This window comes from Chiloscyllium plagiosum, chromosome 3 (assembly GCF_004010195.1).
Source record: "Chiloscyllium plagiosum isolate BGI_BamShark_2017 chromosome 3, ASM401019v2, whole genome shotgun sequence".
Taxonomy (NCBI): Eukaryota; Metazoa; Chordata; class Chondrichthyes; order Orectolobiformes; family Hemiscylliidae; genus Chiloscyllium; species Chiloscyllium plagiosum.
Genome location: NC_057712.1, coordinates 121,240,749 through 121,264,225, shown reverse-complemented (window position 1 = coordinate 121,264,225; position 23,477 = coordinate 121,240,749). Strand labels below are relative to the sequence as shown.

The 23,477-nt window shown below is 40.0% G+C and overlaps 1 protein-coding gene across 5 annotated transcripts in view; it reads right to left on the bottom strand.

The window, feature by feature from the left end:
- babam2 (BRISC and BRCA1 A complex member 2) overlaps positions 1–23,477 on the bottom strand; it is a 210,104-nt gene that overhangs the window by 176,612 nt on the left and 10,015 nt on the right. For all 5 annotated transcript variants that reach the window (XM_043687225.1, XM_043687226.1, XM_043687222.1 and 2 more), the window contains exons 3-4: positions 22,905–22,981; positions 3,781–3,875 (exon numbers count right to left, since the gene is read on the bottom strand). In XM_043687225.1, the coding sequence (XP_043543160.1) occupies positions 3,781–3,875; positions 22,905–22,981 (172 nt within the window). The remainder of the gene's footprint in view (positions 1–3,780; positions 3,876–22,904; positions 22,982–23,477) is intronic.

Here is a 23,477-nt window from a genome sequence, read left to right as displayed (position 1 = left end):
CAGCCACCCTCAGACAACAACTCACCAGAACGAAGGACCCGATACCCAGCATGAGCAAAACTAGAGTACAAAATCCCATGCAAGGACTACACAAAACACTATATAGGACAAGCAGGAAGACAGCTAATGATCTGCATCCATGAACATCAACTAGCCACGAAACGACACGACCAGCTACTGGACCCAATATACCGGCCACTACAGTGGACAGCTGAAACTGACAACCGGAAGTGGCAGGGACAGGCCACTATAAATGCCGGAGGAAACACCACAGAAGCGCTTCACAGGAGGCTCCCAAGCACTGAGGATGTCACCTAGACAGGGGACGAAACGTTTGCAACAAAAATTTCCAGCTCGGCGAACAGAACCACAACAACAGGCATTGTCTTTGTCAACAACAGTTTAAGAATTTTTGGATCTTTTATTTTGAAGGGAAAGTAGCACGTGTGGGTAAAAGTATGCTGCCACCATTCCTCTGTCCTTGATAGGATCAAACGGCTGATAAAAGCTTACAATCAACATTCCCTTGAAGCTGCACAGTTGCGGCATGTTGTTCCACATATGGTCATAAGTTTCAGCATGCTGACTGCAAGCAGTCGCTGCCACAGAGGGGCCTCAGAGACCCATGCAGTTGCTAAGAAACTTAGATGGAACACTGCTCACAATAGTAGAGCAGTGACCACCAAGAACAACCAGAAATCAGTGCCTACAATAGGCATGCTGAAACATATGTAGAACATTGTGCCATAACTGCACAGCTTCAAGGGCATGTTCATCATAAGCTATATCGGTCCTTAGATCCAGTTCAGCATATCCTGAACTGCTTTACACAAAAAAAATTTCAACTGTAATAAATCTGACAAAGACTTACAAATAATTCCAACAAATATGGTCTCTTCGGCATTTTAAGCTCAAAGCTTCATCTATTGATTAGTTGTGTGCAGATTCTCCTGGATGCCGAACTCTTCTGTTCAATTTTGCTCTTTTAAAAATGTAATTGGTTCTCAGATTAAAATTATTTGTCACAAGCTATGCTCCAATATGTTAAGATTTCTAGTCAAATCTCTAAGGGGTAAAGCTCTTACAGATCTTTGCTTCCTGCTGGAATCTACAACTGTCAGGTGGAACTAGCGTTTAGCTCATAATAGCCCACACTGCTGCTTTCTTACCAAGTCTGTAATAGAGGTTGAATTTCAAGTGTTTACAAAGGAAGAAATTTTAGAAGACTGAACTTTTAGCTATCAGGACTTTACCACCAGTCAGCAACTGCAAGCATTTGAACAGATGCACTATTTGAATATTTGCTATTGCCTTTCCAACATCACCCCTTTAAGTAATGCTCCCCAAACTAATTTAGCCAACGCGTGTCTCAGACCATCTATTTAGATTCAGGACCCTGATCTCAGAATCAACTACATCACTCTCCGTCAAGAAGAAGAATTCTTTCATATTACATTTGCTCATCCCCAAGGGACAACAAATAATTATATTATTTGTTTCTCATTTCACAATACCCAGTCCAGGGTATTTTCTAGTTGGCTCTTCAATGCATTGGTCCAGAAAACTATCCTGTATTCACTCCAGAAATTCCTATTTTATAGTATTGTTATTAATTTTATTTCCCAATCTATGTGCAGGTCCAAGTCACCCAAAATTCCAGATGCTTCTTTATTTCATGCACCTCTAATTCCCTGTTTAATGCAATTCCCACTGGGTGGGGGGGGTCTGTGTATTTTTATAGGTGCACCATAGAAAGCATCCTATCTGGATGCACCAGAGGTTGGTATGCTCATTCTAAGACTGCAAGAAATTTCAGAGAGTTGTGAACGCAATCCAGTCCACCTTTCAAATCAGCCTTCTTTCAATTGACTCCATCTATAAATCCCACTGCCTTGACAAAGTAGCCAGCATATCAAAGATCCCTTCCATCTCTTCCACCCTCTTCAGTCAGGCAGAGGATACAAAAGTTTGAAAATACATACTCCCAGATTCAGCTTCTTCCTTGCTGCTTCAGACTTTTGAATGTTTCCTCTCATATATTAGAGCTAATCTTTCTTTGCACCTTCTCTGTAGCTGTAACATGATATTCTTCATTCTATTCTATTACTCTAATGTACTTATTTATTATATGATGTGCCTGGGTAGCATGCGAACAACACTTTTCACTGCATCATGGTATATGTGACAATAATAAAAATCACTGACTAGCATTAACACTGATTGCAATCCTGAGATCAGTAACTCGAAACCCTACTTTTCAACTGACTTCCTAACACCTACATTCTGCTTTTAGCAAGTCACCTTTTTGTTTTAAACCTATGTCGTTTGTGCCAATGTGCATCACAACCACTGATTGTTCACCTTCCCCTCCAGAAAGGCTGTAGCTGCCTTGGGACATCCTTGACCCTGGAATCAGGGAGGCAGCATACCATCCTGGAATCTCATTTGTGGCTACTGAAATGCCTGCCTATTCCTTTTAATTGAATCCTCTATAACCATTGCATTCCCACTTTTTTAAAAAACTTCTCCCCAATTACAGTGTAACAAATTTGGCTGTTGCTGTTTCATCCTCCCCCACATGAGAGGGTCAGTCATTTCAGTAGGATCCAAAGTGATAGAGCTGTTTTGCAGGGGAATAGTCACAGGAGACTCCTGCATTACCTGCCTATTCCTTTTCTCTTGCTGACAGTCATCCATCCCCTTCCTGCCTGTGGAGTATTAGCCTGGGGTGTGCACATCTTTCAATATGTGCTATCCATTACACTCTCCACCTTGCCGATTTTCCAGAGCATCCCCAGCCATTGCTCCAGCTCCAAACCCATGGCTTCCAGGAGTTCAGTTGGAGTCACTTCCTGCACACAGGCTGGTCTGTGGCACTGGAAAATGTTCCCAGCTTCCTACACAGAGCAGGAAAAGCATACAATGGCTTTCAGCTCTCTGAGCAGGATTCATCACCTTCAAAAACAAAATCAACTTTTTGGAAGATGCTTAATATCAAATAATACCAATTACTCTAGGGTTCTTATTCCCTGGTCCTAGTGACAAAAGAATAAAGAGTCCTTACAAACTATAAACTACAAAAAAGGCAAAAAGCACATCTTCCCTCTGCACCAAATTTTCAGAAACACGCACTCACTCTGGCCATTTCTCACTCAGGATGTGCTCTCCCCCAACCGCTCACACAAAAGCTTACTGCTCAACATTAACCTGCAGTCACTGGATTACTAGCCTAGTGACGTGGCCACTACAGCATTACTTGAGCTGCAATTCATTTAACAAGTTTTACTTTAGACATAACTAATCAAAGCAAAAGCAGAATCTTTCATAGGAGGCAAAAACTAGAACAAAAATTGCTGCAAAAGCACAATAGCACTGGCAGCATCTGTAGAGAGAAATTAGAATTATGTTTCAGGTCCAGTTACCCTTCTTCAAACTTTTCATGGAGGTACACACTTTCACACAGAATGAAAATGTAGGCAAACCTAGTATTACTTTGTCAAACCATGTTGGTACGCAGACATTGATTAATAAAGTTACATATGACAGAATGGAGAAAAGCTCCTTTAAAACATACTTTCTCACATACAAGAAATTCTGTATTAAAATTGTAAAATCATACAGTTTTAAATGGTAATAGATTTCATACGTACTGGCATAATTTCAAATAAGGATCACATGGAAGCATCAAGGTTCTGCTGATGTTAGCTTATTCAGACGATATTCTAAATCTATTGTGCCATAAGCAAGATTCAGATCATAATAATTTTAAATCAAACTCACATGCAGCATTGTGGGTTCAGGCAGAAAGTCCACATCTTCTCCAAAGATGAAATCTGGAGGCAGATCTGGGTAGTGACAGTTGAAAATAATGTCCCCTTGACAAACAACCAAAAGCCACAATTTATCATTAGTATTCATGATTAAGACATACAAATAATCATTGCTAAATCACAACACACAAATAATTTCCAGTTAACTCTGAATAATTACTTCCAGTAAAGCAAAACATGCTTTGTTAGATTGGCTAGTTTTAAAAAAAATGTTTTTTCTTAATGAGCTCCCTGCTCTCTTCAAAATGTCAAAACTCCACAATTAACAATGAATATTTCTCCTCCGTGTTTACCTTGAAGGAAGACATGAAAACTTGAGGAAGTTAATGGCGATATCTTGGGACGGTCCATATCATAGTAGAGGTGGTGCTGGATGTATTAGAATGTATGAAAATGGCTAAAACTCCTAGTCCTGACCAGATATATCTAAGAGTTTACATTAGAGTGGTGCTGGAAAAGCACAGCAATTCAGGCAGCAGCCGAGGAGCAGTAAAATCTGCAGTCATTGTTTTTACCCAGATATATCTAAGAACCCATCAAAAGGCTAGTGAAGAAACTGCGGGGGCCCTGGCTGATACATTTACAACATCGTTAGCCACAGGTAAGGTTCTGGAAGACTGTTGTGCCCTTATTCAAGATAGGCTGCAAAGAAAAGCTTGGGAACTATAGACCAGTAGAATTTAACTCTGTGGTAGGCGAGTTACTTGAGAAGATTCTGAGGGATAAGATATGGATGCATTTGGAAAGACATGGTTTGATTAAGAGTAATCAACATGACTTTGTGTGTGGGGGAATCATGCCTCACAAATTTGTTCAAGTTCTTTGATGAAGTGACCAAGAACATTGATGAGGGCAGGGCAGTAGACATAGTATATATGAATTTCAGTAAGGCCTTTGATAAGGTTCCACATGGTATGCTGCTCTGGAAGGTTAGATTACATGGAAACCAGGGGGAGCTGGCAAATTGGGTACACAATTGGCTTGATGGTAGGAAGCAGGAGGTAATAGTGGAAGGATGCTTGTTGGACTGGAGGCATGTGACTACTGATGTGCCTCAGGGGTTGCTGCTAGACCCAATGCTGTTTGTTATGTCTATCAATAATTTGGATGAGAGCGTACAAGGCATGATTAGTAAGTTTGCAGATGACACTAAAATAGGCAGTATCTCAGAGTGAAAGAAAAGTTTCAGAAATTACAGCAGGATCTTGATCAACTGGGTAAGTGGGCTGAGAAATGGCAAATTTAGTTTAATACAAATAAATGTGATGTCTTGCATTTTAGAAAGTCAAATCAAGATAGGAGTTTCATGGTGAATGGTAGGGCTGTAAGGAGTGTAATCCTTCCTGTCGTGACCTGATCAGAACAGTACACTAACCAAAATTCAGAGTCATGGATATTAACAGATTTCCTGTTGTGTTGCTCATGGATAGTCAAATGATATAATATTGTATCAGAAAAGAAAATAATAAAATTGAAATAAACCAAATATAGGACACATTTCGAAAGATTTTAAAACAGACAGCAAAATAAAGTCTAATTTTTCCCCCAATATTACTACCCTATAGTGATTCAAATCCTACAAAAAAAAACATCCATATCAAATCTTTACATTTGATTGAACTGCTTCTCCTCAGTTACATCCTGTGAACTGTTAGGTCTTCTGACAAGATTACGCGCACAGCAAAAAGTTCAGATTTTCTTGATATCATAGAATAATGTGGAAGCAAGCCATTTGGCCTATTGAATCCATACCGAACTTCTGAAGAGAATCCACCCAGACCCTCTGGCGCTGTGAGGCAGCAGTGCTAACCACTGAACCATCTTGCCGCTAACTCCCAATAAGTAATTTATTAATTTTTAATCAAACACTCCAAGTCTGGAAACTTCACAATCTAAATCTTTACAATCGAAGTAAGTGAATTTGACCTGAACTCTTCTCGAGAATAGAGAGAATTTTACTTTTGACCCTAGCTGCTGCAATCCAAACCTGCACTAAACGCTTCAATCTCTGAGTTTTTCCTTCAGCCAAACACAATCCTATATTATTCTAAACCAATAGAAAGTTAATACCTATATAAATCCCACAATATCAACACTCTTCCATTAGCACTCCAGGGGTTTGCAGATACCATCTCTGAGACACCCAATGGATTACATTAGTTTCTCAAAAGGACTCTCTGACCTTGATTTCCTTTATTTAAGGAAACCCTTTACAAAAAGCAATCAACACCCATATCCCACTGGTTTGAAATCCAAACTCTCAGAAATACGTTATATTTCATCATACAATACATAATTGCCACTCCCAATTTTGATGGATATCTGCCAAGAATCCCAGCCCAACTCAACATTGCTTCTAATCCCATTCCCAACCTACAGGGCCACCTTTTCCATCAATACCAAGTCCAACGGCTTCCTTAAACCTATATTGTAAATCTTGATTGAGTTTTTTGAGGACGTAATTAAGATAGACGAGGGAGAGGGGCAGACATTGGCTACATGAACTTTAGTAAGGCCTTTGACAAGGTTCTTCATGGTAGACTGGTTAGTAAAGTTGGATCAAACGGGATCTAGGGAGAGTTAGCCAATCGGTACAGAACTGGCTTTATGGTAGGAGACAGAGGGTGGTGGGAGAGGATTGTTTTTCAGACTGGAGGCCTGAGACCTGTGATGCTCCGCAGGGAGCGGTGCTGGATCCACTGTTGTTTGTCAGTTATATAAATAATTTTAATGGGAACCATAGGAAACATGATTAATAAGTTTGCAGATGACACCAAAAGTGGTGGTACAGTGGATACTGAATAATGTTATTTAAGAGTACAATGGAATCTTGAACAGCTGGGCCAGTGGGCTGAGGAGCGACAGATAAGAGTTTAATTTTGATAAATACAAGGTATTGCATTTTGATAAGACAAACAAGGGCAGGACTTGTACAGATATTGGTAGGGCCCTTGGGAATGCTGTTAAAAAGAGGTGTAGGGATTCAGGTACACAGATCCAATGAAAGTGACATCATAGATTGACAGGGTCATGAAGGTGGAATTTGTACGTTTGTCTTCATTGGTCAGAGATTAAAGTATAGGAGTTGGGACGTCATGTCGTGGCTGTAGAGGACATAGGTGAAACCACTTTTGGAGGTTGGAGTATAGTTCTGGTCACCCTGCTATAGGAAGGATAGCATTAAATTGGAAATCGTGCAGAAAAGATTTACAAGGATGTTACTGGGACTAGAGGATTTGAATTATAAGGATAGGCTGGATAGTTTGGGACTTTTTTGCCTGAAGCATAGGAGGTTGAGGGGTGACCTTAAAAGCAGCTTAAAAATCATGACAGGTATAGATAAGGTAAACAGCAAATGTCTTCACCCTCGGGTAGGGGAATTCAAATCGAGACTGCATAGATTTAAGGTGAGAGGGGAAAGATTTAAAGGGTCCGAATTGACAAAGTTTTCACACAGAGGGTGGTGTGTACATGGAATGAACTGCCAGAGGAATTAGTAGATGCAGGTACAGTTACAACACTTAAAAGACATTTGGACATGAACAGGAAAGGTTTAGAGGGACATGGGCCAAACGCGGGCAAATGGGAGTGGTTTAGTTTGGGAAACCTGATCGGCATGGACGATTTAGACTGAAGTGTCTGTCTCTACGCTGTTTGACTCAATGATTCCTTAAAGCCCATTACCTCTCTGCCTATAATAAAAAGGCCGGAGAAGAATTTTTTGCAATTTTCCCTTTAAAAAAAAATCTACATAATTGCTATTAAGATGTAACTTAATTAGGGTTTTGTTTTCTGAAGTCTATCTTTCTGCTCGAATTAGTCCATGTTGAGAAAATATATTTTGATGCACAAAATATTCTCAACTGCTCATACTGCAGCAAAACAAAATGTGCCAAAATAAAATACAAGAATAAAAGGCATCTTTACTTTTCAAACATCAATTCATGCTATTGTACAAATTCTGTATGCATGGGTTTTCTGAGAAGTGATGAATTAACCCAAATTTGTTTTGATTACTTCCAGATTTCAGCAGCAGTGCAATGTGACAATAAAACCTCACGAAAATCACATTCTGTAGAAAGGTAACTGGACTTGAAACATTAACTCTGCTTCTCTCTCCATAGATGCTGCCAGATCTGCTGAATTTCTCCAGCAATTCCTGTTTTTGGTTCTTGTTTCCTTGCTGCCTCACCAATCTACTTCAGCCCCCAATCATCATGGCCTTCTAGCCTAGTCTCACCCCTTTAATCAACCTTACTACTTAGGTCTGGATGCAGTCTGAACAGTGGCCACCATTGCTGTCTAGAGTGTGGATGGTCATTTGATAGACCAATGAACTCTCAATTGCAGGACTTATGGTCAAAGTGTTTGTGAAATTCTCATCTTAACTCAACAGTAGCTGTTGGTTGAGCAATCAAGGTGGGATGCTATTAGGACTAATCTGGAGACATAAGCTAATGTTCTGGGGACACAAGCTCAAATCCCGACTCGGCAGATGGTGGAAATTCAATTCCATTCATTAGTAAGACTCTGGAGTTAAAAATTAATCTCTGTTGTGGCAACTATGAAACTATTGTTGATTGTTACAAAGACTCAAGTGGCTTATTAAGGTCTTTTAGGGAAGAAGGAAATCTGCGACCCTTATCTGGTTTGATCTGCATTCAATCCAGATGCACAGTAAAGTGGTTGTCTCTTAACTACCTACTGAAACTCAATTCAACCTCATTTAGGGATGGGCAACAAATACCAGCCTTGACAGTTATGCCCATATTTATGAGAAAATACTAAAAACAATCTAGCTTATGATGACAAAATGGAGGCAACCACAGATAGATCCTTGGAAGATTCCAGAGGATATCGTGATAAGCATTGCCATTGATAGACTTGCTCCAGCTAAGATAAGATTGATACAAGTGTAATAGTAAGGGAAGTCATACTGAGCTGGACAATGAAGAAATGCTGGAGAAGGGCTGTGTTACCAGATCCAAAATAGCCCGATTGTTCATTGGATCTACAACATATTGTTCTAAGAAACTGTCCTGAATGCACTGTATGAATTATTCCTGTAGCTACTCATATCAATTTGATTTTCCCAATTTACACAAGATTGAAGTCATCCATGATTAATGCACTTTTTTATAAATCCAAAGAACATGCCTTTATTAGCTCCTGATTTATTCTATGTCCCAAAGATTGTTAGGGATTCTATTGACTCCTCCCAGTGTCTTCTCCCAACATCCATTTGTTTACCTCTGTTTATAAGGATACTACATTCTCCAATCTAAAATTATTTCTTGCTATCACACTTATTCTATTGCTATGTTACCACCCTTCCTGTTTGAAATTACATACCCTGAATATTTAGTTCCCACTTTGATTTCCTTATAACTATGTCTCTATAATGGTTCTAATATACTATTAACCTCCATTTGTTGATTTGCTTTATATCCTAAAGAAAGAACTATTACATTTTTCTTTTTTACTATTTTCCCCCTTTGACCTGTGCTTTTTTAACAATGTTGACAAACTCTGTCCCTTGCTGTCACAGCACATAAAATACAGATAATGCACAATCAAATCAAAATTACCACTTGGTAAGGTGGATAATCAGCAAGAGAATCAATGATTATGGAGATAAATCAGGAAAACAGAATTGAGGATTATCATCAGTCATAATCTTACTGAATGATTGAGCAGACTTGATGGGCTGAATGGTCTACTTTTGCTCTTATGTCTTACAGTTTTAGAGAGGTCTCTGTTAATTATTATATACAATTAAATTGATCTGAATTCAAAGCACATAGGCTGATATTCATCATGAGCAACACAAGTGAGTCAAACATGGATCAAATGATCCTAAGTGCCAGGAAAACAAATTCAACCATTGTGTCAGATGGAACTTGTGATAAGCCATGCAGTGGTTTGATAGTCATGTTCAGTTTTTAAACTATTTTTTGCATATAATCAATGTTTTAAACCTAATCTTCAAATTGATAGTATCTCATTATAAGATGGTTTTTATTAGCTGCCTAATAAGCTGCCACACTTTAGACAATAGATAAATTAAGCAATCCTTTGACAATGGTTTCTTGTTACCAATTATGCAGTGACAGAGTAGCTTCCAAAATTATTTGGTCTCAAACAGTTTCCAACTGACTACGAAATTTATTTTGACAATCTCCTACAAACACAAACATTTTCTTGATTCAATTTGACATTTCACTGCACTATTCAGATCAAATTGCTTTTAAAAATCATTCCAAAATACACAGACTTTTTAAAAGCTCTACTGTGCAAACAGTATTCAACCCATGTGGACTTCTGCTGACTTCAGTATATGAGTTATTCAGCATCTGATTTCATGGGAGCAACTTTGGTGATAGCAAGATCAATTGCTTGCTTATAGGAAAATAGGAACACAGGAGGAGGTGGCCATTCAGCCTGTTGAGCAGCTGGGATTTAATATGAACATGGATAACCAAACACTATTATACTTTTTATCCACACTATCCCATAAACACCATTGATAATTTATCAACACTTAAAAACTGAGCTTCCACAGCCCTCGGGAGAAGATATTTCCAAATATTCACCAGCCTGACAGCTTGATCCAATTGTGAGATGTTACGTTTTAGGTTATCTTTACTAACTCACTCACCAGCTCACTATATTCCTAAATACTGGGTTCCTGTTCATTCATTCATAATCCTTTACTAACCTATTATTTACTATAGCACAGTTTCATTCATTCATAAAACCCTGGTTTGTAGTCCATTTTAATGTCATAAAATAGACCAAATTTTAAAAATCCTTTCTAATCAAAACAATCCTTTCAAACCCATAACTGCATTTTCACATCTTATTAGCCTTTGCTACAAGCAGTGTTTAGACCTAGCTACCTCCAAATTGGTGTCAATATTGTAAAAAAATGCTACTCCCATCAAGTCTCCAAGAAACATTATCATATTAATCAGCGCTTACCAACCATCTCCTGGATCTGAATAGATTATAGAACACCAAACAGATTAGATACCTTTTAACTGGGCCATTATCCCTTTAAGAAACTAACTGACAAAACAGGCTTCCATGAAATTGCATGAATGAATGAAACTCACACAGGCAAATAGTAAACAAATCTACAGCCCAGCTGTGGTAATCAGTTAATATATTTTATTACGTACAGCTACAATTTCTAATTTATTTAGAGCATATAGGCCTAGTATTTTTGCTAACATTTACTATTTTAAAAGACAAAAGGACTAATACCTCTTAATTACGCAAGCAGACGAGACAGACACTCTTAATCCCAACAGAAGTAGCAGCCAGCACTAAAACATAGAATATTTCAGTGCAGTACAGGCCCTTCGGCCCTCAATGTTGCATCGACCTGTGGAACCAATCTGAAGCCCATCTAACCTACACTGTTCCATTCTTGTCCATATGACTATCCAATGACCATTTAAATGCCCTTAAAGCTGGCGAGTCTACTACTGTTACAAACAGTGCGTTCCATGCCCCTGCAACTCTGAGTAAAGAAACTACTTCTGACATCTGTCCTATATCTATCACCCCTCAATTTAAACCTATGTGCTAGCCATCGCCATTGGAGGAACAAAGGCTCTCACTGTCCAACCTATGTGACTCTCTGTTAATCTGATGTCTCAATTCAGTCACCTCCCAACCTTCTTCTCCCTAGCCACAAGTCCCTCAGCCTTTCTTTATAGATTTTTTTTAAAAGAAGCGTGGAAATAGGCCCATCAGCCCAACAAGGCCACACCGATCCTCCGAAGAGCAACCCATCCAGATGCATTCCTCTACCCTAATATCCTATATTTATCCCTGACTAATGCATGTAACCCACACATCCATGAAGCACGTCTAATCCATCTAACCTGCATATCTTTGGACAGTGGGAGGAAACTGGAGCACCCAGAGGAAACCACGCAGACACGGGGAGAATGTGCAAACTTCACAGACAGTCGTCAGAGGCCGGAATCGAACCTGGGTTCCTTGTGCTGTGAGGTGACAGTGCAAACAAAGTTCTTCCCTCGTAAGACCTTCCCTCCATACCAGCCGACATTCTAGTAAATCTCCTCTGATTCCATTCCAAAGTGTCCACATCCTTCCTAGAATGCAGTGACCAGAACTGTACGCAATGCTCCAAGTGTGGCCACACCAGAGTTTTGTACAGCTGCAGCATGATCTCATGGTTCCGAAACTCAATCCCTCTACCGATGAAAGCTAACAAACCATATGCCTTCTTAACAACCCTATTAAACCTGGGTGGCAACTTTCAAGGATTTATGTACCTGGACACCGAGATCTCTCTGCTCATCTACACTACCAAGAATCTTACCATTAGCCCAGTACTCTACATTCCGGTTACTTGGCATGCGTTTTAACCCATCTCCTGTCTCCCAGGTCAGAAGCCTCTCAAACCTTTGTGTACTATAGAATGAAACAACATAACACCACAATAATGGAATTTTAATACATGAAAACTGTCGATAAATGGGCTCTTGTAAGAACTGTATTTCAGGATTCTATTGCCACCTTCAACTTGTGCTCTTCAGTTGCTGAATAAAAGAGGCTATTTTCACCACTCACTGATTTCGGTCATTATTTGAACAGTATTCAACACGATCATAAACAATGTGTTGATTTTCATTGCTGCAGGCAGTTTGGATCTCTTGACACAAGCAGAATTTCCTGCTCAACAGTCTTGGATAGGTCAAGTATACTTGCAGCTCCCAGTCATGGTTTAGTTAGATGACAAACCTTCAACACTCGAGCTTGAAAAGACTACTGACTGCTTGCTTAACAAGTTGAAAAGCACCAGTGAGAATGGAATTCCAGTTAGGCATGGAAAATCTCATCTACTGCCACATCTTTCTTTATTCATATATGGAACGTGGGAACTGCTGGCAAGATCAGTTTTCATTCCCTGTACCTTTTTTTCCCCTTGAATTGACTGGCTCATTTTATCTGGCAGTTAAGAGTCAATCACATTACTGTAGGCCTAGAGTCACAGGAAGGGTAGACCATGCTAATGAACCAGTTGAAACTTATGGAACACTTGAAAATGGTTGCATAGACATAACAACAGCTTTTAATTGCAGATTCCATTGAATTCAAATTACACCTTATGCCATGGTAATCAAACTCATGCCTCCAAAACATTAGTTTAGGGCTCCCAATTTCTGATCCAGTGACATTTGTATTATGCTACCACTTCCCATCTTTTGGAATTATAGGCTCCATTTTACAGGATATGATTTGACACAAAAGTCATCACATTTTCCAAAAAATAGAACAAAAGAGATTGCATCTTGTTTCTTGCTGTGAATGGAAAGGCTGAGTGTATCCGAAGCACACTTGATTTTCATTCTAGAAAAACAGAAGGAGCCACAATCTACTCCAGTTACAAGAAAAGCACAGGGAACATGCGCACCTTACTTTCATAAATTTTACTAAAGCATTTACCAGAAATTGTAGAATTCTTCAAGACTTTGGAGAAAATACCCCATCTATCAAAGCTTCTCATTCTTACCTGCTCCCTTCATGACAAGATGCACTGAACTATGCAGTTTGATGACACACTTTCAAACAGTTTAAAAGTGAAGAATGGAGTGAAACACGTTTTAACCTCCACATAGTTTGCTATTTTCGACTCCCGTGTACAAGAAACATGACATCAAATCTCCAGTATTAGTCAGATTAAGGGGGAGCCAGTAATAGCCTTGTCAAATTTCACTTGACTATTAATCCAGAAGGGAGAGAGCATGGTGCTAGAAAAGCACAGGCGGTCAGGCAGCATCCGGAGCAGGAAAATTGACGTTTCCGGCAAAAGCCCTTCGTCAGGAACCATTCCTGACGAAGGGCTTTTGCCCGAAACATCGATTTCCTGCTCCTCAGAAGCTGCCTGACCTGCTGTACTTTTCCAGCATCACACTCTCGACTCTATTCTCCAGCATCTGCAGTCCTCACTTTTGCTTATTAATCCAGAGGCCCAGGTAAAATTCTGTCCAAGGATATTTGGAGGCAGAAAACCAGTACGATGGTCAACAGTCGGCTTCAAGGGTGTTTGCAAGAGTGAAATGAACGCTCCAGATATCAATATTTGCTCCTGATACAAATTAGATAATGGCAGAAGAAAATGGTGATATCACCTGAAAATAGGCATACATCACCCCAATGATCAGTGACTATAGCAACTTACAAGACCATCAAATGGTCTTCCAGAGTGAATGGCCGTTACACAAATTGCATTAACATTGAACAGGTGAATTAAGGCAAAGAGACTGAAGGCATGTGGGAACAGCGTGAGTAAATGTAATTTGGACTATTTTCTCACATGAATGGTAAATTTTGATCTTAATGGAGTTTCTCAATGGCCTGTTTCAGTCATAGAATCCCCACTGTACAAGTAAGCTATTTGGCCCATCGAGTCCATACCGACCCTTCGAACAGCATCCTCCCAGACACACACCCCTATCCTATCCCTCTAACCGTACTTTTCTCATGATTAATCCTCCTACCGTGCATAAACCGGGACACTATGGGCAATTTATCATGGCTAATCCACCTAATCTGCAAACCTTTGGACTATGTGTTGTTGGTGGAGGTGGAGAAGGTGGAGTTGGGTCTGGTGTCTTGAGCACCCGGAGAAAACCCATGCAGACACTGACAGAATGTACAAACTCCACACAGACAGTCACCCAAAGGTGGAATCGAACCCAGGCCCCTGATACTGTGAGGCAGCAGAGCTACCATGCAGGATCATACTGTCGCTGTGAGCAATATAGCAAATGGTTCCGATTTTAATACATTCAACGAAGTCATTAGAATAAAAATCTGACTATTAATATTATGCTTTAACTCAATGAATAAGAAAATCACATTTTCTTTTAGTGATTTGACACCTATCATTCAACCCCACACCTGTCCTTCAACACTTAACTTCTGTACAGTACAAATTCAACTGACTGCTTAAAGAAAAAACTGTAAGCGACAATTAGAACATTTTCTGAAAAAAAAATGTTCTTGAGCATCGATTGTGACTTCAATTGTTTACTAATTGACCCTTTCTTTTCTTTATGTATGTCACGTAGATGTTACTGGCTGCGTCAACATTTCTTACCCAGCCTCTTGAGGGAATGGTGGTGAGCTGCCTTCTTGCACCACTGCAGCTGTTGACAATGAGGGAGTTCCAGAATTTTAAGCCAAAAATGAAGATATATTTCCATGTTAGGGTGGTGTGTGGCTTGGAGGGGAACATGCACATGGTGGTATTCCCATGTACCTGTTGCCTTTCTTCTTCTAATGATAGTGTCGTGAGATTGGAGGGTGCTGTCTAAGGAACCTTCGTGACTTTCTGCAGTGCACTTTGCAGTTGGTACACACTGCTGCTACTGTCAGTGGTGGAGGGAGTGGAAGTTTGAGGATATGGTGCTAATCAAGTTGGTTTCTTTCTCCTGGATGGTGGCAAGTTTAGAGAGTCGTTGGAGCTGCAGTCATCCAGACAAGTGGAAGTATTCAATCATATTTTTTACTCACACCTTGTACCCTGTAGATGGTGTACATTCATCTTGGATTCAGGACAGGAGTTACTCACTATAGAATTCATTGCTGCTGACCTGTTCTTTTCACCACAAATGAACAGAGTGAGCATCAGATGGGAAAATGTTGCAAAATGCTCAGTTCTTACATGCAAAAAAGATTTACAAAGATATGCCAGGACTGGAGAGTTTGAGCTATTTAATATCATAATCGTACAGCACAGAAACAGACCTGGAACTGATGAATGTCATACAGACTGGATTGGGGCTTGGAGTAGAGCTGGGAAGGCTGTTGGACTCGGGGTAAGACCACATGCGGAGACCCTGCACTGAGCTAGTACAATGTAATGTCTATTTGAAATTTCCTACCTTACTTTAATGTCAAACCTTTAATGTTGTCCTATTTTTAAACTTTTTTTCTCAACTCTGTAAAGTAATGCAACTACTTTTATTTTTCTGATGTATGCAAGAATTGTACCTCGGTACTTATACCTAAGATGTCACCATAAGAAAGCAAACATTGTAAAAGCTTTTCACTGTACTCCTACAATGGAGCACATGTGACAATAAAAGGCTATTCTACATTCTATTCTAAAATTAGGAAGGGTTTAAGACGAATATGGAGCAAGTGCTGGCAAATATGGGACTAGTCAGATTGGGATGTTTGGTTGGCGTGGACGTGTCAAACCAAAGAGTCTGCTTTTGTGTTGTATGACTCTATATAGCTAGTCCAATTCAGAATTTGGTCAATGGTAACCCCAAAATATTGTTAATGTCAGTTGAAATTCAATGGCAATGGTTAGATTCTCTCTTGTTGGAGACTTCATTGCCTGGATTTTGCGTGGCATGAATGTTACATGCCACTTGTCATTCTATACCTGGTTATTGTTTATCTCTTGCTGCATTAGGACATGAACTCAAACTTTCTGAGGAGTCACAAATGGTGCTGAAAACTGCATAGCGAACACGCTAACTTCTGACCTTATAATGGAGCGAAGGTCATTGATGTCAACAGCTGAAGATGATTGAGCATTAGACTCTACTCCTTAAGGGCTCATGTTGCAGTGATAGTGTCCCAATCTCTGCACTAGAAGACTTGTATTCATGTCCCATCTTCCCCAGGGGTGTGAATTAACATCTCTGAACAGGTTGTTTAGTAAATGTTAACCCTAAGGACCGTCTGCAGAGATGTCCTGGAGCTGAGATGACTGACCTCTAACAATCACAACAATTGAACTTTGTCCTGAGTATGATTCCAACTAGAGGAGAATTTCCCTGCCGATTCCTGTGGACACTAGTTTTGCTTGATCAATACTCGTTCAAATGCATCATTGATGTCAAGGCAGTCACGTTCATCTCATCTCTGGAACTGAGCTTTTCTGACCATGTTTGAACCAATGTTGTAATAGGTCAGGTGCTGAGTGGTCCACTCAAACTAAGAGTGAGCAGATTATTGCTGAGCAAGTTTGCTGATGATTAAGAGTGGACAGTGTGGTATTTAGCCAGGATGGATTTATCTGGCTTTCTATGTACAGGACTTTCCTGGGCCATTTTCCAGATTGTTGGGTAGATGCCAGTGTGGAGCAGCACAATAACAGCTTGGCTTGTAGTACAGCAAGTTCTGCAGTGCATGTCTTCTGTACTTTTAGCTGAATGGTCAGGCTCAGACCTTTGTAATATTCAGTGTCTCCAGCTGTTTCTTGATATCATACAGACTGAATCAAGTAAGCAGAAGACGGGCATCTATATGGAGAAGGAGACCAAAATTGACCATCCACTCAGCACTTCGGTCTGAAGTTGATTGAAACTACTTCAGCCTTGACACTTGCATTCATGTAGGGCTCCTTTGCGAGGATGGGGATATTCGTAGACCACTGTCCTCCATGAGATTGTTGAATTGTCCACCACCACTGACGACTCACGTAACAGGACTGCAGTGTTTAGGTTAGATCTTTTGATTATGGAATCACTTACTCCTTATGCTGTCTGGCTTGCAAGTAGCCCTATTTTGTAGCTTCACCAAATTAACACCTAACTTTTAACTATGTCTGGTGCTGTTCCTCACATGCCCACCTGCACTCTTTGTTGAGCCAGGATTGTTCCTTCATCTTGACAGTAAGAGTAGAGGAGGATATGCTGGTCACAGATTATGTTTGGCTACATTCTACTGCTGCTGTTGGTCCACAGTGCCTGATGAATGCCCAGTTTTAAGTTTCTACATCTGTTTGAAGTCTGTTTAGCAAAGTAATACTGCCACACAATACGCCAGGGTTGGAGGATTTGAGCTATAGGGAGAGGCTGAACAGGCTGGGACTGTTTTCCCCGGAGTGTCGGAGGCTGAGGGGTGACCTTATAGAGGTTTACAAAATTATGAGGGGCATGGATAGGATAAATATACAAAGTCTTTTCCCTGGGGTCGGGGAGTCCAGAATGAGGGTGACCATTCGAGGGTGTAGGTTTAGGGTGAGAGGGGAAAGATATAAAAGAGACCCAAGGGGCAACTTTTTCACGCAGAGGGTGGTATGTGTATGGAATGAGCTGCCAGAGGACGTGGTGGAGGCTGGTACAACTGCAACATTTAAGAGGCATTTGGATAAGAATAGGAAGGGTTTGGAGGGATATGGGCCGGGTGCTGGCAGGTGGGATACCTGGTCAGCATGGACAGATTGGACCGAAGGGTCTGTTTCCATGCTGTACATCTCTATGACTATGAATACAATGCAGGATTTCTTCAATCTCCTATCAAATCTATTGAGTTCTGGAAAAGTCATACCAGACTTGAAAAGAACCGTTTCCCTCTCCACAGACGCTACCAGACTTGCTTATTTCTCTGGCATGCTTTGTGTTTGTTTCAGATTTCCACTGTATTTTGCTTTTATTTTACCAAATTTATCATATTGTACATTTTAAAATTGGGGTTTCTAAGCAACTCAGCGAACAAGCAGATTAGGTTACTTTTGCTTTAAATAATCAGGAGTCAGAAGGGCAATTTCACAGCATTCATACCTCATGCATCCCATGATTAAAATACTTTTTCAGAAAGATCTGCAAACTCATTTCCTGTACATTCAAGTGTATGGAGTGTAAAGTTTCAAAGAAATTAAACTGTTTTAAAGTGCATCAGACAACTTATCTTATTAAATAGTTACGAAACGTTGGACTTCAAAACAAAAGTTCAAACTGTTCTGAGCAATTTTGGATTTTGTGATCTTCATTTTTCAATTTTTGGCATTTATAAAAGCACCAAAACAATTTGCTCAATTTTGTAAATTAGCCTTTATCAAAACTGTTCATCTTCTGTGATCCAAAATTAAATACAATTTAACTTCATTTCTAATATTAGAAGTCTTCAGGCTGTTTATTGTTGCATTGCTATACTGCAGCATGAATTCACACTGGTCCTCTCAATTCATTATACTTGTCGAAGATCTCAATACCTGCTAATCTACCTGAAAGGTTTTAAAGAGTTGGAATTTATTAGTTTAATAATACTACAGGATGGAACAAATGCTGTTCTTTTACTCAACATTACAAATCAACTGTCTGGCCAACTGAGCTAACCAGCAACCCCCTTGGTTGTTGGTATCACTATGCATCACACAAAAAATGGTAAAGTCACCATAGCCCTACCCTGATCATAGGGCTGCTCTCTCTTTAGAGACAGATGACTGGTGGTGGTTCAACCTGAGGGTTACTATGCCTTGGGTGAGGGAAGAGTTTGAAATGAGAGTCAACTTTGCTAACCAGCAACCCCCTTCATGAAAATGTAGGAATTGAACCCAAGCTCTTGCCATTACTCTGCACTGCAGCTAGTTGTGCAGCCAACAATTCTCACACTGGCTGAGGTTACTACCTCCTTCTCAACCTCTCCCCTTGCCAGAGGCATAATGACCTCCAGATTAAATCACCAGTTCTGTCTCTCTCTCTTACACATGAGAGAGTAGCCCTATGCTGAGGTAAAATTGTAGCAACTTTACTTTTACCCTTGTTCTTTTATACTTGGAGAGAAGTATTATTGCACTTTCCCACCCTAGTGATTTGAATTTGGTACAGGGTGTATTATTAAGTTTGCAAATAATAGTTAGCAAAACAGTCAGCAAACTTCAAAAAATCTTAGACTAACCATATATATGGCAGATGCAAATGAATGCAGACATGTGCAAAAGGATGTATTCTGGAAGGAACAACATTAAAAGGCAATACAATCAACATTATGCTATTTGTTTGGGGGAAGAAGTTAACAGTCAACAATAAAGGAACCTGAGAATTCATATTCACCAACCTTTTAAGATGACAGAACAAATTAAAAGACAACTAAGTTTATGAATGTTTGACTTTAGTATACTTAAAGCAGGAAGCTTTATTTAAATTTTAAGCCAGGTAGGTTTACTAAGGCACAGTTCTGAGAAATGAACCACAGAATGGCTGTCAACTATTTTGTCAAGTTGAAACAGGCACAGAATGTGTACATGTTCTCTATCTGCAAAGAACAGCGCCCTATACAGTGATATGAAGCTTCCAAAACATGCAAGCATGTCACATTGTGAGCCCTACTGACAAACCTAAATTGATTATCAGCATAGTTCTACGCACACACACTGGCTAACATCTGTTAACTGACCCTTTCAAGGAATCACTTCTAAAATGTTTGACAATGATCTGATGAGGGTTTAACTCCACTTTCTTGTCTGCTTCCCACAATCCCTGACTCATCATCTGCAGAATACAACTCTGTTTAACTCAATCATGATTACATCGAATGATCCTGTCTTCACTGTTCTTTGGAAGATAATTTCAAATACGCACGATTGTCAGCAAAGACATGCTTTCAGATCTGCGAGTTAAGTGGGAGACTACTTAAAATTGTGCCCTCTAATTCTATGGATCTCATATGATAAGAAATATCTGCTCAGCCACCCCGTCAAACCACCTTAGAATCTTAATTGCTTTGATAAAGTCACCTCTCACTTTTCTCATGAGAATGGGCTAACCTGCTCAAATCTTCCTCAAAATATAACCCCAGAATCAGCTTAGTTTCCTTTCTCTGACCTTCTTCCAATGAGAGTCCTCCTTCAGGGAGAATTATGAACAGCACTCAATGTGTGGTCTCACCATTTCCTGGTGTCAGCATGTCAAAACTTCTTTATTTTTACCCGCTATCTCCCTTACTTTAAAAGGTCAACATTCCATCACCTTGCTAACGACAAGCTCACCTTAATGCTAAAATCTTATGATTCAAGTACAGGTCTCTCTCTACTCCAGCAATTTCTCGCTATTTACACCCATTTTTCAATTCTTTCCAAAGTAGACAATCTAATTTGCCAATATTATTCTCCATCTGCCAAATTCTGTGCATTCATTTATCTGCCTTCATCACTTTGAAGCCTCACAACTTACTTTCCCACGTTCCTTTGTACTAAGGCTGTAAGTTTGCTTGCTGAGCTGGTGGATTTGATCTTAGACATATCGTCACCATGCCTGGTAACTTCATCAGTGAGCCTCCGATGAAGCGCTGGTGTTCTGTCATGCTTGCTATTTATCTATTTTGGTTTGTTGTGGTGGGTGATATCACTTCCGGTTCTTTTTCTCAGAGGTTGGTAACTGGTATCCAAATCAATACATTTGTTAATGGCATTCCGGTTTGAATGCCAGGCCTCTAGGAATTCCCTCGAGTGTCTTTATTCTGCCTGTCCCAGTCGAACTGGTGGCCCTCTTCATCTGTGTGTATGGATACTAGTGATAGTTGGTCGCGTCTTTTGGTGGCTAGTTTCCTGCCCATCTGTCCAAAGTAATGTTTGTTGCAGTCCTTGCAGGGTATTTCATGCATGATGTTCATTCTGCTGGTTGCTGGTACAGGGTCCTTTAAATTCATCAGGAGCTGTTTCAGTGTGGTGGTAGATGACGACCAGACTACTCTGGCCCCGAGGTGTCATGGTAGTCCACAAACCTACCATCATTCCAACACCCACAAACAGAGTTGCATCAGGGTATTATTTGAACAGGCCACATTGCAGCACCCAGGAACGAGCAGAAGAAAAGTACCTGTACAGCATATTCAGTAAGAGGTACCCAATGAACACAGTCCACCGATTTTTAAACAACAAACCCAAACAAGAAGACAACACGCCCACAGACTCTTGCCACACGACCATATAAAGACATCTTGGAGATGACGACGAGATTACTCCGACCCCTTGGCATCATGGTAGCCCACAAACCTACCGACACACTGAAACAGCTTCTGATGACCCTAAAGGACCCTGTACCACCAACCAGCAAAATGAATGTAATTTACAAAATACCCTGCAAGGACTGTAACAAACACTACATCAGACAGACACGCAGGAAACCTGCCACCAGAACACACGGACACCAACTAGCTACCAAAAGACATGACCAGCTATCACTGGTACCCTTACACACAGACGAAGAAGGACACTACTTCTACTGGGACAACACATCCATTCTAGGACAGGCTAAACAGAGATATGCACAGAAATTCCGAGAGACCTGGCATTCAAACCAGAACTCCATCAATAAACATATTTTGGACTCCATTTACCAACCTCTGAGAAAAAGAACCGGAAATGTTATCACCCACCTTAACAGAGCAAGACACATAAATAGAAAGCGGAACAGAGCACCAGCACTTCACAGGAGGCTCACTGATGATGTTACCTTGCAAGATGACGAAACATCTGAAAACAAACCTACCAGCTCAGTAACCTGAATCTCAACTTGAGCTACAAATCTTCTCAAAAAAAAAACACACACCTACCCAGAATCTTGGAAATTCTGGACAATAGCCACCAATGCACAAGTAACCCTGTGAAAAGTAATAATTGCCATCCACAAGTAAGGAATTAGTCAGTTAACACTGGCACTGGGTTGGATTTTTATTTGCCCTCACATTATCACACATGATAATATGGGATGAAAAGGAATACTGGTTGTAATTTTGAAGATTGTCATTTGTAAATCTACACAACAAAACTCATGGAAAGTAGCACAGCACCATCATATATCATAAACCAAATGCTTTGAAATATAGAGAGCACCCTGATGGTAACTGACACTCCTGCTTCCTGGGTAGTACAAAAAAAAACCATGATATATTTCTCCACAATCACGTGCTTCAGAACAGTCAGTGAATCAGTGTGTATGCAAATATACTTTTATTGAAGTGTTCATAAAGAAGGTTAGGTGAATTGACCAAGCTAAATTGCCCACAGTGTTCAGGTATGTGTAGATTAGGTGCATTAGTCAGGAGTCAAAATAGGTTAGGGGAACGGGTCTGGGTGGGTTACTCTTTGGAGGGTCAGTGGTGACCTGTTGGGCTAAATGGCCTGTTTCCACACTGTAGGGATTCTATGATTCTTCTAACAGTAATTGTAATTAATTAGACAATTAATGAATGCTATTAAGTACACAAGGTTTGCACAGTATGTTCTTCGATTTTTTAAAAATCTGCATGAATAAATCATCGCATTATGTGATATCTTAATATAAAACTCACATTTTAGGGTTTCTCCAGCATATGGAATATGTAGCTTAAACCGGTCACAACAGGGTCCAAGTGTTAGTGATGTGCACCTGAAAGGAGAAACCAAAGAGGAATTTCAACAACACCAAATAAAGAAAAACACCCATAGAATAACAACCACCTTAAAAATTGCCAGAATTAAAATCCAAAACTGGAATTTCTCTTGCCAAAAGTGTAAGCATTTTGGTAATTATGCAAGACCAAAACAAAGATATTAGACAGATCATGTTGAGAGAAAATAACATTTCTTTGATTTTCTCAATTTCTTCTTTATTAAAAAAATGTTGAAATTATGTTTTGGAAGCACCTTATACTATTTAGAACATAGAACATTACAGCACAGTACAGGCCGTTCAGCCCTCGATGTTGCGCCAACCTGTCATACCAATCTGAAGCCCATCAAACCTACACTATTCCATGTATGTCCATATGCTTGTCCAATGACAACTTAAATGCACTTAAAGTTGGCGAATCTACTACCGTTGCAGGCAAAGCATTCCATACCCTTAATACGCTCTGAGTAAAGAAACGTCCTCTGACATCTGT